This window comes from Bactrocera tryoni, chromosome 5 (assembly GCF_016617805.1).
Source record: "Bactrocera tryoni isolate S06 chromosome 5, CSIRO_BtryS06_freeze2, whole genome shotgun sequence".
Lineage (NCBI taxonomy): Eukaryota > Metazoa > Arthropoda > Insecta > Diptera > Tephritidae > Bactrocera > Bactrocera tryoni.
Window position 1 is genome coordinate 60,811,565 of NC_052503.1, and position 16,568 is coordinate 60,828,132.

The 16,568-nt window shown below is 36.5% G+C and overlaps 1 protein-coding gene across 1 annotated transcript; it reads left to right on the plus strand.

Annotated features, from left to right (window-relative positions):
• The first annotated feature begins 3,868 nt into the window (after positions 1-3,868).
• LOC120777561 (nucleolar protein dao-5-like) lies at positions 3,869-9,950 on the plus strand. Its single transcript, XM_040108957.1, has 2 exons — positions 3,869-4,917; positions 7,515-9,950. The coding sequence occupies exon 2, from the start codon at positions 7,515-7,517 to the stop codon at positions 9,948-9,950; it is 2,436 nt and encodes an 811-aa protein (XP_039964891.1). The 5' UTR covers positions 3,869-4,917.
• The last annotated feature ends 6,618 nt before the right edge of the window (positions 9,951-16,568 follow it).

A 16,568-nucleotide genomic window follows, 5' to 3' on the forward strand; every position in this document is an offset into this window, starting at 1 on the left:
TATTGAATGCTTAATCGCCGCTTGATTGTTTTGGCGCAAAAAAGAAGAAGAGGCTTTTATAAATTGTGCACCCACACCTATAAAATCACCGCTTGTTTTTCACGATTCACTTCAGTTCACTTAGAAATCAGAGCAAGATAAGGGTTTTGAAAAAAAGCGCAAATAAAATAAAATGATAGCTATGACTCAGCTAAAGCCAGAGATTGCTTCCATCCAATTATTGTGTAGTATTTCGATGGACTACAGACAAGTATTGTGATAACAGTTCGAAGTGTGTTTAGATTGTGCAGTAATTTTTCAGCGAACTTATTTCGAAAACTATGAAACATGATCGAATTTACATATTTATTTTAATAACGCACCCAGCAGTGCAATGAAGTAGTTGTAAGCTGGCTTATACTCGTAACTATGTAGTATGATCCACAGGTCTCAACTAGTTAGTCTTATGGCAGTTTGTACCAGTTTGAACACAATAAAAAAATCCTGTTTCATTATAGATTTAAATCATTTTTCTGGCATGTATTCGTTACTATGAAGTATTATCCTTAAATCTCAACTAGTCAAATGATTTAATATCTTTGCCACACAAGGGAATTTTCAGATTTCGGTTAGTCTCATACCAGTTTATACCAATTTAAACAAAATCAAAAAAAAAAGTCATGTTTCATTATGGACTTAAATCATTTTTTCTATATATTTTAAATAAAAAATCTCATACATATCATAATCATTTTAAAATTTTTATGATCATAATCTGTTTCTGACTTAAATTTGTCCCAAAGTTTCATATTTTGCAATCAATCAAAATGTTTTAATCCGAAGCTAACACTTTTGCGACTGGTTCCATTTCAACTCGAAATTTTCAGATTTTGTTTCACTAATTTGTTGCCTTACATTAGTCCAATTTATTTTTGTTTTCATATGTATCGGACTTTTTCCGAGAGCAGTCATCGGAGCTGTCAGCTTAATGACGCACACGAGTTTGTTTATCAACTTTCTGCGCTACTGACTTCGAAAATCCATATTTGTTACCATTACCCAGCAAACATATATGGTTGATAACATTTTATGATGGTTGAGTCGATAAACATACTTCTAAATCACCAATATTTTACTCTATCACCATTATCAGTTATTTTATATCTGCTGAAATCGATTTTGATTCCGGCAATTCGAAATAATGTGTTGGTCATAGGAGTTTGTCTGCTCTCAATGACATTTTAGTTGGCAGAAACCGTGTTGTAATCCAACATACCGCGCATTTAGCAAATTTTTCTCGTCATACATAGACCATTCCAACTCAAATATATTGCATTTACAATTGATAAAATCCATGTAGGTCATTTTTAGGGCCATTTAAAAATATTGGTATATATGTTTTTGCAAATTTTCCAACTGCCAAGCTAAGGCCGTACTTTTCGTGGCCTATGTCTAAACTTTTATAGTAATTGCATTTATAGTTCCTGATGTATGAATTCTGTTACCTTCTTATAAATCTGTTTTTATAATTTATTATAAGTGATTTCCAATAAATATATATGTATATATTTGTATATATTAAAACATTACTGTAATTTCGAAAAATACATACATATGTGTTGGCTTATTACCACCAATTATTCTGACTTCATTAAATCCAGCAGACCGTATAAACATAAATAGGTCAATTAAGTTTAATGCAATTTGTTGTGGAAAAGAGAGAGGTTTGTTTAGGAAAATACTATATATCAAAATTGCTATAAATTACATACATTAAGATTTTTCGATAAAATGCCCTTGTTCGAACTCAGGAAATTTGACAGCTTGCTGTGGAGCACATGTTACATAGAAGATGTTAAAATTCTTTTTACTTTTGTTATATTTTAGAAATCATAAGGAAGACAGGTTATTTATTACAGATATTGTAATGAGATGATTACTCCGGACAAAACTTTCTCAGCTTTACTTTTTCTGGGGAAGTGCATCTAATCAGTTTAAAAGAGATAGATCTAAAGATTTATATCTTTGAGTTCTTTAGTCAAAATTTGTCATTGTGAGTAAAATGTATAAGTTTTATTAGATGTCTTCTCTTATAATATATCTTTCTTCGAATTTTTCGAACAAATGCTTTAAAATCGAATCGACAAAATTTCACTTCTCCAATAAAGAATTAGATTTATTGTATAAGGTTAGAAGTTGTCTGCCCATATTGAACCAAATACTTAAAAACATATGCACGCCTGAGCAGATTATTATCAATTATAGAAATGTTAGCTCAAATGAAGAGAATTAAGTAATTATCACGGTTTAGAAAATTTTGTTGTAGTTGCTTCATCAAAATTTATTTAAAAGTGTTAATTCACAATTACTTATTTAATAAAAGAAGGATTGTTTATAATAATAATAATAATACCCAACGATTACCCCCTCCCGCCCAACCGACGCGAGAGACACAATCCGCGTTATAGCATAATTTAGTTTTAGAAGCCCACGCTTTAATTGCTAAGCAATTGAGTTTTGAGTATTCAACACTAATTGTCATTCAATTTAAAATAAAATGCTAATAAATGAAGTCTTGAATAATATTTGTAAAAAACGAAATGTACACGGCTAGAAGGGCATTTCAGTTTGCGCCTTAATTTAGTCCATTAGTAAATTGTTTAATGTGACTTTAATTAACATTCAATTTATAAAAAAAATGAAATAAAGACACGAAAAATCTGCCAATAAGATTTAAAGACAATTTTTGTCAAGCAACCGGTTCATTTTGTCAATTAGAAAATTGTCTCATAAAATTTTAATTTACATTCAATTAGTGTTAGGGACAATTTTCGTCACGCAACCCGTTAATTTTGTCAATTGTTTCATACAAATTTAATTGACATTCAATTAGTGTTAGAGACAATTTTTGTCACGCAATTCGTTGATTTTGTCAATTAGAAAATTGTCTTATAAAAATTTAATTGACATTCAATTAGTGCTAAAGACAATTTTTGTCATGCAATCCGTTAATTTTGTCAATTAGGAAAGCTAATCGTCTCATGAAATTTTAATTTTCATTCAATTAGTGTTAAAGACACTTTTTGTCACGCACCCCTTTAATCTTGTAAATTAGAAAATGTCTCATGAAATTTAAATTGACATTCAATCAGTATTAAAGACAATTTTTGTCAAGCAACCTGTTAATTTTGTCAATTAGAAAATTGTCTCATAAAATTTTAATTTACATTCAATTGGTGTTAAAGACATTTTTTGACATGCACCCCCGATAATTTTGTTAATTAAAAAAGCAAATTGCCTCATAAAATTTTAATTGATATTCAATTAGTGATAAAGAAAATGTTTGTCTAATGAAATTTTAATTGGTATGCAATTAGTGTAAAAAATTTACATTCAAAATATCGGATATATTGCAAAATTGTGCAATGTACTCAAACCTTCGCAGTATTAAAAAATGTTCACTTATCACTTCAATTTAGTCAATTAGCAAATTGTAAGTAATTTTAATTAAAGATTTGTTAAGAAACACATGAGGTAATAGTTAATTATAATAAAATAGTTAGAATCTAACTGTTAGACAATTTGTAATTGTGTATATTAATACCCTACCTAATTGACTCAATTAGCCTGTCTGTCTGTAAAGCAATTTTGTTTAATTCTCTTAGTAAAGAAGTTTATAATAACATAATTTATTTGTTTGTATGCTTTGGTCTCATTTTATATCTTTCTCTCTTCTTTTTATTGCATGGTTCGCTGGCTGCTTTTGATTTTCTTTATTCTCCTTCATTATTTCGAAATTCTCTTTTTTCTTCTCATGTTTCATTAATCATTTACAACGTTATCTCTATATATATTCGACTTTTTTCTTTTTTTACTTATTTCTTTCTAAACAGGACGAGAAAACTCTGGACATTATTGGACAATATAAACCTGAGATATTCTGCTAAATACAAATAGGACCAAACAAACAAACAAAAAAAGCGCTCAGTTGTTTATTTTGAGTTTCAACATACACACACACACATTGCAAAAGTGCACACATTAACGAACAAAAATAATACCGTTAACACAAAAACGTGAAATAAAAAGGAAGCACTAATTGACAAGAAATTAAATACAAAAAACAAAACAAAGAAAAAACTCGAAACTTCCCACAACACGAACAAAATAATTAACAAATCAAAACAATTGTACAACAAACACAAAGAAAACGAACAAAAACAAAAGTGTAAGAATTTTTAAGAAAAAAAAAAAAACAAAATTGCTAAAGGAAGCTGAAGCAATTAAGCGGCGAAAATCTCTGCACTCAAATGAAAGTATCTCATACACACACACACACGCGCAGCAGCTTAGAAGCATAAATTGTACAACACGCAATTGAACAAATCAGATCTTAAGCCTAGAAAAGCAACAAAAACAAATATTAATATTATATAATTGAATGAAGCGTTAATTAAGTAGCAATTAAGCGTAAATTTACTTGATTAATTTGTTTTTGTAATTTTTGTACTTTGCAAAACTTTGTTGTTTTTGTGTCTGTGCGCCGCGTTGCTAAGCTTTCTTTTTGAAGCTACGCATACATACACACACATATATACAGTTAAATTAAATTAATTAAACTAAATTAGCAATTAAGTGTGCAACATTTCGTGCTCGAGTTGGTACTATAATTTTCTATAGAACATACTCACATACATTTTAAGCAAAACAAAAGAATATTAAACTCGTAAGCTTACACACACACAGTAGTAATAACAACAACAACAAGTTAATATATCAACACCAACACAACACACGCACCTGTTAGGCACGTGAGCGCATGCGCAACAATACCGCAAGGCATAAAGTGTTTCAACAGAGTCCACACTCACACAAACAATAGAAACGCTTAAAGAAAGACGCACGCACGCGCTGTAGCGCCCCAATTGCGTTCTACAGGTAAGCCTCACAACCAATGTCTGCAGCTAAATTGCAATGCATAACTGTAATTTCTAAGTCTAAACTATGCACTGTGTGCCTTTCGTTGGATAAGTGTCATACATACTCGCATATGTCATAGTAAGTGCACTAACTGCCTACTAACCACGCACTAACTGCTAACTAACCTCAAACCTCGCGCTGAAATCTATCGTAGTGTATAAGTATTGTTGTTATTGTCGTCTAAATGCTGTCATTTACCTATTTATTTGTGCTACTTACAGCCTTATGCACATATAATATTATATATATTTTGATAATGCTTTCGCCTCCTCTGTCGCTGCCGCTGCTTTTATTGCTGCCCACGCATCTGCCGTTAATTGTTGCTTTCAAAACACATTCTCTGCCATACCTACATACATACATACATACACGCATGTGCTAGTAAATATTTACATAACTTACTTTCATGCTGATTAGACTATCTAAATCTAACTTGTTTTGTGCTACAAAAATATGCAAATACTTTGCTTCCCATATTTTACATACATATCTACGCTTTGTGATAAGAGCAACAAGAGCAATAAAGTGATAGATTGATGGCAATAACAAGAGTCGTTAGGAATGTGAAATTAGTATATAAACTTGGCTGAAACTGTGGCGTGTAATGAAAAAGAAAATGGCTTGCACTGTTCGTGCCTTGCCAGAGTGTTCTTAAATTCGCTTTATCCGTAACACAAACAAAAATTATTCACTAGAACTCTTAAATTCTACTTTTTATTTGAAAACTGGTAAAAAAAAGGTCCATGTTAAGTCCTAAAGATAAGGTGAAGCCCTTAAAAGTATGCTACTGACTTCACAAGTAGCAAACATATTTGTATGTTTTTATAAAAAGTTCAAAAATTTTTCTCTATCGCGCTTAAAAGCAGACTATTGATTTGGAAAGTTGCAGAATGGTTGAACAAGCCTAAAGGTAGACTTCTCTGTACGAAAATTTTAAAAGTTTGTCTCCTTAATAATTTCAAATCGTTTTCCAATAATATGGAGTTAATTAGTTAGCCTGGTCTCTGCAGGCCTTAAATATACTTATGAATTATCCTAAAAGTAGACCTTTATGTACGAAGATTTGAAATATTTGTCTCGCTAACCATTTTAAATAGTTTTTCCATTATATAGACCTCACAACATGGGCTCTGCAGGTCTTAAATAGAAATTAAAAATTTGCATATGGGTTTTCTAAAGTTAACTTCGAATTATGTAAACTAAAAAAAAAGGTTCTATGGCCCTTAAAAGTAGACCATGGTTTTTCAAAGTTAGTGAAAGTACTGATGGAAGCGCTTAAAAACAGACTACTGATTCGGAAAATTGCAAAACTTATTTGAGCAATCCTAAAAGTAGACTACTCAGTACGAAAATTTTAAATATTTGTCTGCTTAATCACTTTAAATCGTTTTCCAATTACATAGAGTTTATATAATATGGTCTCTTTAGGCTTTAAGTAGACTTGAGATTTCGGAAATTAAAAAAAAATTACATAGGGTTCTTTAAAGTTGACTGCGAATTTTATAGTTTAAGGAAATAATGGTTCTATGACCCTTAAAAGTAGACCTCGGTTTCTCACAGTTGCTAAAAGTAGTGACGAAGGCGCTTATAAGCAGATTTTTAATTTAATCACCTAATTGGTTTTGAAAGAATAAAAAACGCTCATTGTAGTCTGGTAAAAGAATATTGTTGTCGGACTTCGATGTTCTCAGTTTTGCCTAATATAAAGTTACTAACTCTGGTTAACATTCTGAAAGAGTTCCCGCTACGCGTCTACGTAACCCGAACGGACTCGGATTTTTTCAAGTAATAACCTTTGCCGGTCTCTTTCAAAGCAAGGAATAAAGTCTTTCCAAGTGACAGATTAGACAAATATTATGCTTTATGATAACTGATATTTCTTGTACACCATATACGGAAGGTTAAAGTCGAAATTCTCTGATTTTCTTCTGAACATGAATTCGTAAAATAGTACATATAGCTCATACAAAATTGCTTTAGTTGTCCGTCGGACCTCATGTATGCTAAGAAAGAAAAGCTGTACTATAAATTAGTCGAGACAAATTTCTTGAATGAGGACATTTTAGGTCAAACGGCATCTATTACATCACCTCACTTTCAGTAACATATACTTCTTCAACTTATATGTAGTTGTCCCAGTTTTTAGCTCGTCTCATTGATTGCTTCAATTTGTGTGTACTTCTTCGACTTATACTATTATTTTTCATAAGGATAATCAATTAAGTAATAATAAATGAAGCTTGTGTCGCCATTTTACTGTTGCAGGGTAGCATACACTAAATTTTCTAGGCTTAGCTATACCTAGTTACTCAAAAAAAAAAAAAATTACACAAATAGTACACAAAAACACAGCCAAGGGAGTTTCTTAAATACCAGTAAAAGATAGTCCACTTTCTCATCGAGTTGCACCCAACTGCCCAGTGCGTTGCAAACTTTTAGGCGCCATAACCGCAATTTTTACTATTTATTAAAGTACTAACCAACTAATGAGCACCTTAATATTATAAAATCAAGTGAATCTCTGCATACTACAATTCATCTCTTTATACTTACAGATGGCGCACGTTGTCGGCGTACCCAAACGAGATCCGTGCCAAAAATGTCAATTGCCTGTGTTCCTCGCCGAACGCCTATTGGTCGGCAAGAAAGTCTATCATCGCACGTGTTTGAAATGTGCGCGCTGCGGCTCACAACTGACACCAGGCAGCTTCTATGAGACCGAGGTGGATGGTGAATACTGTTGTGAGACATGCCCGGACGAGGAGGTGCAATTGAATGCCACTGGCGCTAGCGGTGAGGACCTAGCCGTCGGTGGTGTGCAATTGCGGCAGACAAGTGCAGTGCAAACACCAACGAGCAGCAGTCTCAATGCAGCGTTGCCGAAGAACGTGCGCAGCTCCATAGCCGACCGTTTGGCATTCTTCGAGCAAACGAAAAAGGATGCTAGCGTCGGTGCCAGTGGTAGCAGTGAAGCAGCAACGAGCAGTAAATTTTTGCTACAGAAAAGCGTGTCGGACGAAGAGAAAAGCAAGAGTCTGCAACGCATGGAAGCGCCAACAACATCGACGTACAAAATGAACAGCGCGCTTACTAGCTTTCTCAATGACACCATCGATGGTGAGGGCGATGACGGCGAGAGTCTAACCCACACGGCGGAGAGTAAATCGGGCAACGAGACACAAATGGAGACTTCCGATACCGAAAATGATACGGACGCCGAGACAAGTTTGGAAGACGTAGCGCCAGCATTGCCCAAGACACAGCCGCCAAAGGTCACACCAGCGGGTAGTGATACTGAGAAAGAGAAAGCACAGCAAACCAGCGAAGATAATAGAAGATTCACAGCTACTGCACAACTACAACTGGCAACAACAAGCAAGGATGCGCAGAAGACAGCAAGCGTTGAGTCTTCTAAACAGACAGCAACACCAAGTGGCAGCAGCACTGGCACACCCATCGCGAAGAAGAGAACACATGTGGAGCTGAATTTGACTACAACAAAAACAGTGGAAGACACAACCGCAGCCCCTTCTCCAGCACACGCCGAGCAACAAGCGGATAATGCCAACAACAATGACCAACACAAGAACCTTTTGAAGCGCAACGCTACAGATATGCCAGAACAAACAGCGCAAACAAGCCTAACAGCAACAAATAACTTAGATTTAAGTGAACCTAATTCTAATGAAGATGTTACCAAAGACCAAAATGCAGATACAAACGTAATTGCGGCAACAACAGCAGCAAAAACCACTACATCCTCTGCTGAGAAGCTCGAAACACTGCGTGCCAACCTCCGGGAATTGGACACGGAGAGCGGCACAGAGAATATGGATACGTCCGTGGAGAAGCCTGTTGAAATGCGCATAAAGTCACTGGAGTCGCCGGAGGATGTGGCAACCACCGAACGGCTCAGTGTGGTGCGTGCGCGTCTGCAACAATTCGAAGTAATTGCAAACAAACGTAATAATAACGCTAATGAAGAGAAGCAAGCCGATAATGATACGCGTAATGATAATAATACAACACTAAACACTGAAGATAAGCTAAGTGAACCTGAAACCGATAATACTAATATTGATAGCGATAAGAAACTAATGAATGCGGGCCCAGAGGTGGCCAACAAAACGGTTGCGCCTGTTAACACGCCACCAGCCACGCCCACAAGCAACGCAATAAGTGCAAATGAAAGTTTGACTAAAGTAAATCTCGAAGACGAAGCGAAATTACGAGCAATGGAAACGGAGAAGGCTGACAAAATCGAAACTAAAGCAAAAGAAATCAAGGAATCGCTTGCGAATGAAGTGCCCTTAGAAACGGAGACAGTAAAAGACAATAATTTAGTATTAGACGCCGAGGAGTTAGAACAAAAAACACCAGCAGCAGCACCGCGTATAGAAATAAGCGAAGTAGAGACCAGTGAAGATGCCACAATGGAGGATACACAAGCAAAACTGGATATGTCAAGCACTGTTGACGTCCCCAAAGCAGTGGAGGACGCGTCCAGTAAAGTCAACGACACTACAACAACAATAGAAAAGCAATTGGCAACTACACCCAGCAAAGTTAGCACCGAAGCATATCCCGAAGACTTGAATCCATTCAAATCCGAAGACGAAGACGACGACGACAACCGCGTTGCGAACAAGGAAAATCTACAAAAAGAACAAGTAACATTGAGAACACCGCAACCACGTGGCGGTGCCAGCGCAGTCACCAAATCAGCGGAGAAAGCGCAAAATCTCAATCCTTTTGATAGCTCCGATGACGAGATCGAACTGGAGAAGTCATCATCGCGCAACTCCACGGCCGCCTCGACACCCACAGGCGGCAAAGTACCGCCACCACGTCCACCACCACCGCGCATATCGCGCAATCCCTTCGGCGAAGAGGCTGATGAGGAGGCCGCGGCGCAATTTTCACGTCGTTCCAGCTTGTCGTCATCGCTGACGAAGAAGACGCCAGTACCCACGCCGCGCACCAATATGTGAGTAGATGTGATTTGTTTATTTTCTGTAGCGAATTTATAAGAAAATTTTCCATTTTCCACAGTTGTTATTGCGCTGTCGACATTCTAAGTGATTTAGCAACCGAGCGCCGCTTTCTTCGTTGCTAGCAAATATTTGCATATGCATGAGCACACACATACACTGTATGTCCAACAGTGTTGTTGCTGCGTCTGCTTTATTGCACGTTTCCGCAAGACAATTGCCCTTTCAGTCTTATGGGTAGATATTGTCGCCTACTGACTGCCTACACATGCCACAATTTGTTGCACTGTCAAGCCGATAATTAAATGCTAAATTTTGTGTGTGTGTGTGTGTGTATAGCTGTGTGCATATGCAAATTACTATTATTTTTGTTGTCAACCCACTACTTGCTTGTGAAAATATTATTCATTTCCACTGGCTGTTGCCTTCTCTGCTATTTCCATTTTGTTGGAAGAAGATCGTAAGCGAATTTAGTGATGAGCAGCAAGTAGCTTAACAATTATGCAGCAAGTGTGTTGTGGGTTGCAGAACGCCCCAGATTGCACTGAGATCGTGGGTTGAACCTTAATTTACATACATAAGCAGCTAAAGCTTACTTCATTGGGGTAGTTTTCAGGTGCTTAGTTCACAAATGAGTAAATTAGTAATAAGGAGATCTTGCTAGAACATGTTTCATTACTAAAAATTCCTTAAATAGTTTGGCATTGATACTTTTCAATAATTATTAGAGGCAAGTAGAGCTTAATATTGTTGTGGAAAAGTACCTGCGTCCGGTGCGGGTACATATATCAGGCTTTCGTAGAAACCGGTTAAATATATATGAATTTCACCTATGCTAATGCTTTTGAGCTACGAAAAAATCTATATTTCGGTTTTTCAAATATAAATATTTTTTGGCGCCTTATTTTGACTTAATATCCGAAAAGGACTCTGATTATGAATGAAATACTCTTACATCAAAATCTTGTCTTAAAATTTTCGAAGTTTGATTTCAAATTTTTTTTCTTAAACCCTCAACCTTTTTACAATTTCCCAAAGGAATAATAGACCGCGAAATTTAGAATGTGTTAGAGCCTAAGAACCCTTTGCCTGTCCGAAATTTCTTGTTCAAACAAAAGTAATAATTGTATGTGAAGAGGTGTTTCTTAACTGCTGGTTTGTAAATATTATTTTGGATATTCCTGTTCCTCACGCAACTTACTGTCCCTGAAAAAATCGCTTTACTGGCTTACGGTCCGTATTGTACAGTAAAATGTTTTCCTTTCAAAAATATTTTGATGGCAATTTTTTTCATACTTCTAGAGAAATCAAAATATGTTGTTGAAACCAAACTCTCATTGTGGAGGCGTACACCCTTGGGAACATGTCATCTGCCCAGCTTTAGGCTACCTAACCACCGCAGCATCTTCCAAGCGGAGGTGGCTGCCACAAAAATAGCAGTATATCTACTGCTGCGGAGCACAGCCTCCTTCAGAGGGGTGACTATTAATTCCCATAGTTGAGCACCGATATTAACCTTGTGTTTGGCGACTGTGCACTCAAAACTAGTGAAAGGATGCCTAGACTCCTTATCTCTACCTTCGAGTTAATTTATGGTTAGACTGGTTTGGGTGCCTGACCCCAGTGGCATTGCAGGAAACTGTAAGGCTGACGAACTTGCTAAGACAGGCACTTCAGTCTCAAAACAACGGAATAAATTTACTACTGGACCGTTGGGCCTCAGACCAAATCATTAAGCGCTGGTCGACTACCAGCAAGTTCCCGCTGGCCCAGGGCAAATCGTAAGAGGTCCAGATAAAATAAAACTTAATATCTTAAAATCTCGGACCTCATATGTTTAGACATCCAGGTTATATATCGGAAGTAGAAATTAAAAACCTAAGTAGATTTGTAAAGGTTGATCCATTTCGATGTTCTCTATTTTTTTAAAGAAAAAGCACAGAAACTTCAAATTTAATGGGGAGTTTTTATTATCATTCGAAAAAAGATTCTTTGGCATTATTTTTGAAGATTACCTCTTTCAAATGTTAGCTGCGGCTATGTTTCAGATGGTGGAGGTAAGTTGCCTTTTTATTTTGGGATTGGCAACCCCAGCGTTGCAATCTGGCGACTTATAATGTTAATTGATGACGTCTCAGATGTTTCATCCATTGAGTCTAATTTTCGATGACTTGTTAGAGCACTTCGACTAGTAACTGACGAATGACACGCGAGATGTGTTGCTCCAAGGCCTGAATCGAAACGGGATTGTCCGCATAGAATTTAGACTTTACTTAACACCACAGGAAAAAGTCTAACGATGTGGTAACACTCCATCTTGGTGGCCAATCGACCGGCCCAAAACTTCAAATTATCTGCTCACCGAATTGTTCTCTCAATAAATCCAATCAACCAATGTGTTGGAAATGGCGCCGCTTTCTTGAAACCAAATGTCCCCGAGATCACAAGCTTCAATTTTCGGCATTAAATAATAGGTTATCATGGCGCGATAACGGTGGCTATTGACGGTTACGTTTTCACCTGCATCATTTTTGAAGAAATATGGACCGATGATTCGACCGTCCCACAAACCACACCAAACCGTTATTTTTCTGCATGAAATGGCAGCTCTTGAATCTCTTCAGGTTGCCTTTCGTTCCAAATGCTGGAATTTTACTTGTTTACATACTCATTGAGCCAGAAATGGACCTCAACGCTGAACAAAATTTGGCTCGATAACGTCGGATCTTCTTGGAACTTTTCAAGAGCCCATTGAACAAAGTGATGCCGCTATGGAAGGTCGAGCGGCATAAGTTCTTTCACAAGCTGTATTTTGTACGTTTTCAATTTAAGATCTCGACGTGAAATGCACCAAGTAGTTCTATACGTCAGTCTGAGTTGCTGCAAACGGCGCCGAATCGACTCTCCACGTTCTTCACGTACACTCTCAGCTGCGGCTGCTATATATTCTTCACTGCGTGCTGGACGTGGTCTATTTTGTCAAATATTATCCAATAATGTATGCTGTGTCTCAAGATGGTGATGGTGTTGCGAATATTACGCTCAGTGGGCCGATTATGTTGACCATAAGTTGAGCGAAACGCATTCTTTACAGAACGTAAATTTTCGTAATAAAATTGAACGATTTTAAACGTCGGTCAGGCGTAAGGCTTTCCACGATTAAATGCCGAACAATACTAAAAAAAAAATAACATGACAGCTTGACTCAACTCACGCGTGATCTGTCAAAAAGCGGCTATTGAGAAAAATACCTCTACTTGGATCACCCGTTAGAAACTTCCAATGTTACGAAATAGTCTTTCGAAAAACAATTCAACTCAAAAAAATTTCAATTTTCAACTCACAACTCCACTCAACCTCCATACTCAGAGACACACTCAACTCAATGTAAACAAATTCGTATTTGACATAACAGCAAGAAGTCTGACTGGCGGCTGCAGCGCCCATGCACAAACACGGCTACGTCAGTCATTCTAGTCAGCACATGCGAGTCGGTTCGGTACAAGTGTTTTGAGCCAACGCAATAAAAGATTTGTAAATAATTTTCTTCCGCTTACCTGCAGAAGCAGTGCCATAGTGAATCATAAACAAGCGCGCATTTCGACAAATAACGTTCACTATAAGTTTAAAGTGTTTACAGTGCCGACAACAAAAGCAACAAGTGTATACGCGTACATTGTGGTCAACTCCAGTTCAAGTGTAGTGGCTGGAGCAGAGCAATAAGCAATTGGTAGCATCAAATATGTGTGTTATTGCTTAAGAGCTACAACAACAACCAACACAACGACTTGTTGTTGGATAAAAGTGTCAGTAGAGAGTTGATTAATGTCTGTTTTATGGAGCGCACGCCGATTTCCTCATTCTTTCTTCTTGCCGGCACGCCAGCCAAGCGTGAATCAGCTGGTCAAAACGCTCATTTTCTTTGCAACTGCTGTGTGTGTGGTCGGCTATCAACTGTCACTTTTGTCTTTCTTCTGCAGTAGCTCGAAAGTGTTTTGTAAAATAGAGCACGTCAGCCGATTATTCTGACGTTTTGCTTACCATATGCCGCTAATTAGAAGCCTTTGATACTTAATTATGTAGATTTCATAAATTTGTTGTGATGTGAGTATAGGAGGGCACAAGTAGATGGTTATTAAAAATTATTTGACCAAATATGGAATTATTTTTGATTATAATTGGTTTCTTCGAAAAATCAAACATTTTTCTTATCTACGGCAATTTAATTTAATTTATGTGGGCTTCCAGTTTGGCAAGACTTTGTGGGAACTTTCAGTATTATTCGTACAAAAAACCTTAACGGATGCAATCAGCAGATTTGACTTGCCCTTAGTTTGTTCACAAAACTCGACCGCACTTCACTAATAAATTTGACAGAGTCCAACAGCTCCGAAGAGCTCAATTGACAACTCAGAGGCGTCTGATACAACAATTAATTAACATACATATATGATTGTAGCAGATCTTTAGGTTATACATGGATCCTACTGTGAAACAAAAGATCGTTAAAGTGCAAATCGGTTCTCCAAGTGTATCCAGGTCCTTCTCTACCTGGTCTTTCCAACGGTGGGAAAGCTCTCCTTCCTCTTCCTCTGTTTCCGCCGGCGGGTACTGCGTCGAATAGTTTTCCGTCGTGACTGTTGATTGTTTTCAGAGCATTTTCAGAGACCAATGCGGGAAGTATATCATTATTGCCAGCATTACTATTCGTGGATGTTAGAAGCCGTGTGAGGTATCAAAGCCTTAGTGCGTTGTTAAGACACTGACTAATTAACAGCTTTTGAAAGATCTATCATTTTCAAAAACAAAAACCAAACATTTGCTCAAATAAGAGACCCTGCTTGGACCAATCCAAAATATTTGTCATAACCTCACAAATAAAGAGAGTTTCCAGAAAATCTGTTGTTGTTGTATTGTGTCGTTTTTGTAACAGGATACAACTTTCTCTAGTTTTTTATAGTTTTCAACATTCTTGTGAAATGACAGACTTTTCTGAATAGAATTCCAGATTTTCTGATTAAAGACAATCTATTGATCTATTTTGAGAAGATTGGAATATTAGTCTGAAAGAGTTTGTTTTGATGGTAATAGCATGTTTTGGAAGAAAATTATGTAAAAGCAGGTTTCTCTGCGAGGTCATCCTACTAAAAATGCTACTAATTGAGAGTCCTTGTTCCAATAAAAACTTGGATTCATTCTGTTTATGTACTATAGAACCGTTGTTTTGGAAACCAATTGGTATCTATGGTTTCTTCACTTACTGTACTAGTTTTGTGACTTCAAAAAATACTTGATCATTACCATGATAACATCATTAAACGTAAAAAAGCCACTCAAATCCAAAATTATTGAGGCTATAACTGCTTTAACAATTAGGAAGAGTCCATCGTATTAAGTCTTATACACATTAACATTAACAGCTAAGACTAACCAATCGGTGTTTTATTTTGGTGTGTTTTGTAAATTCCTTAACATCTTCTTCCCGACCAAAGCCTTATCATATTAGACGCCTTTGTGCAACTCATCGTTTTAGTTTCGTCTCTCTACCTCCTTCTTACCTACATTTGAGAATTTACTTCCTTGCTTTCATGCAAGACACTCGTAAGCCATTTAATTCCCAAAAATGAAGAATAAAATCAAATTCTTACGGTTTTATTGTTGCGTGTGGCAAGCCTACAATTAGAGTATTTTACAGTGTCATGTGCTGTTCTTTCTATTTGTTGTTGTTGTTGTTTGTGTGAAGGTGCCTTGTTACATTTATAATATGCGGCTTACAACATATGATTGCTGTTGTTGTTCGCACTAAATGGTCATACATTTTTATGCCTTTGTCCACTTATGGTTGCCGCCGACAATAGGAGGCATCTCTTTCCTATATATGTACATACATACATGCTTATAATTATGGAAATGGATGTGTTAGCATTGTTTGCATTCGGAGCTGCTGCTGTTGTTGGCAGTGGCACAATTACCTTAAATACCTGTATGCATGCACAGTTGCATGGCCAGGTATGGTAGAATGTGTTACAATTTAAAGGGTGTTTCGCGAGCAATTTCCATTTTCCACATAGAAAGAGTGTATAAATTAACAGAATTTTGAGTTCGGTTATTCCTACCCGATATGTATGGGTACACAATTTCAATCCCGAAATTTGAGTTTTGGTTATAAAATGGTTATAAAAATGGTTATATATTGGTTATATCTGACAGCGGAAGCTGAAAATTTTATGCAACATATACATATGTAATATGACGTGGTGAAGCCTAAGCAATAAAAACTCAATTTAGATTTTTTTGATGATGCGTTATTTTGCATTTTAGATGACCATATGCCCTTCGACATCTCCTTGTGGGCGTTACCAACTTCGTGGCAAGCTTAACATACCCCCTGTTGACGATATAAAATTTGGAAATCTTATGTCGTCAAGAATTGTGAAATAGGCATGAACTAAACACCCTTTATTTACAATATAACAGTGTCGCCAATATTTTCCCATTAGCAAAATTCTACAAAAATATTTATATTCTACCAAAATTTTTCAATGCGTTCACCCATGATACTTTCTTCAAGCTAAGCGCTAAGCTTTTGGAACCCATTTCGCAAAAAATATAGTTTAA

Coding starts and splice junctions, on each gene's coding strand:
- LOC120777561 (XM_040108957.1), top strand. CDS start 7,515: ATGGCGCACGTTGTCGGCGTACCCAAACGAGATCCGTGCCAAAAATGT.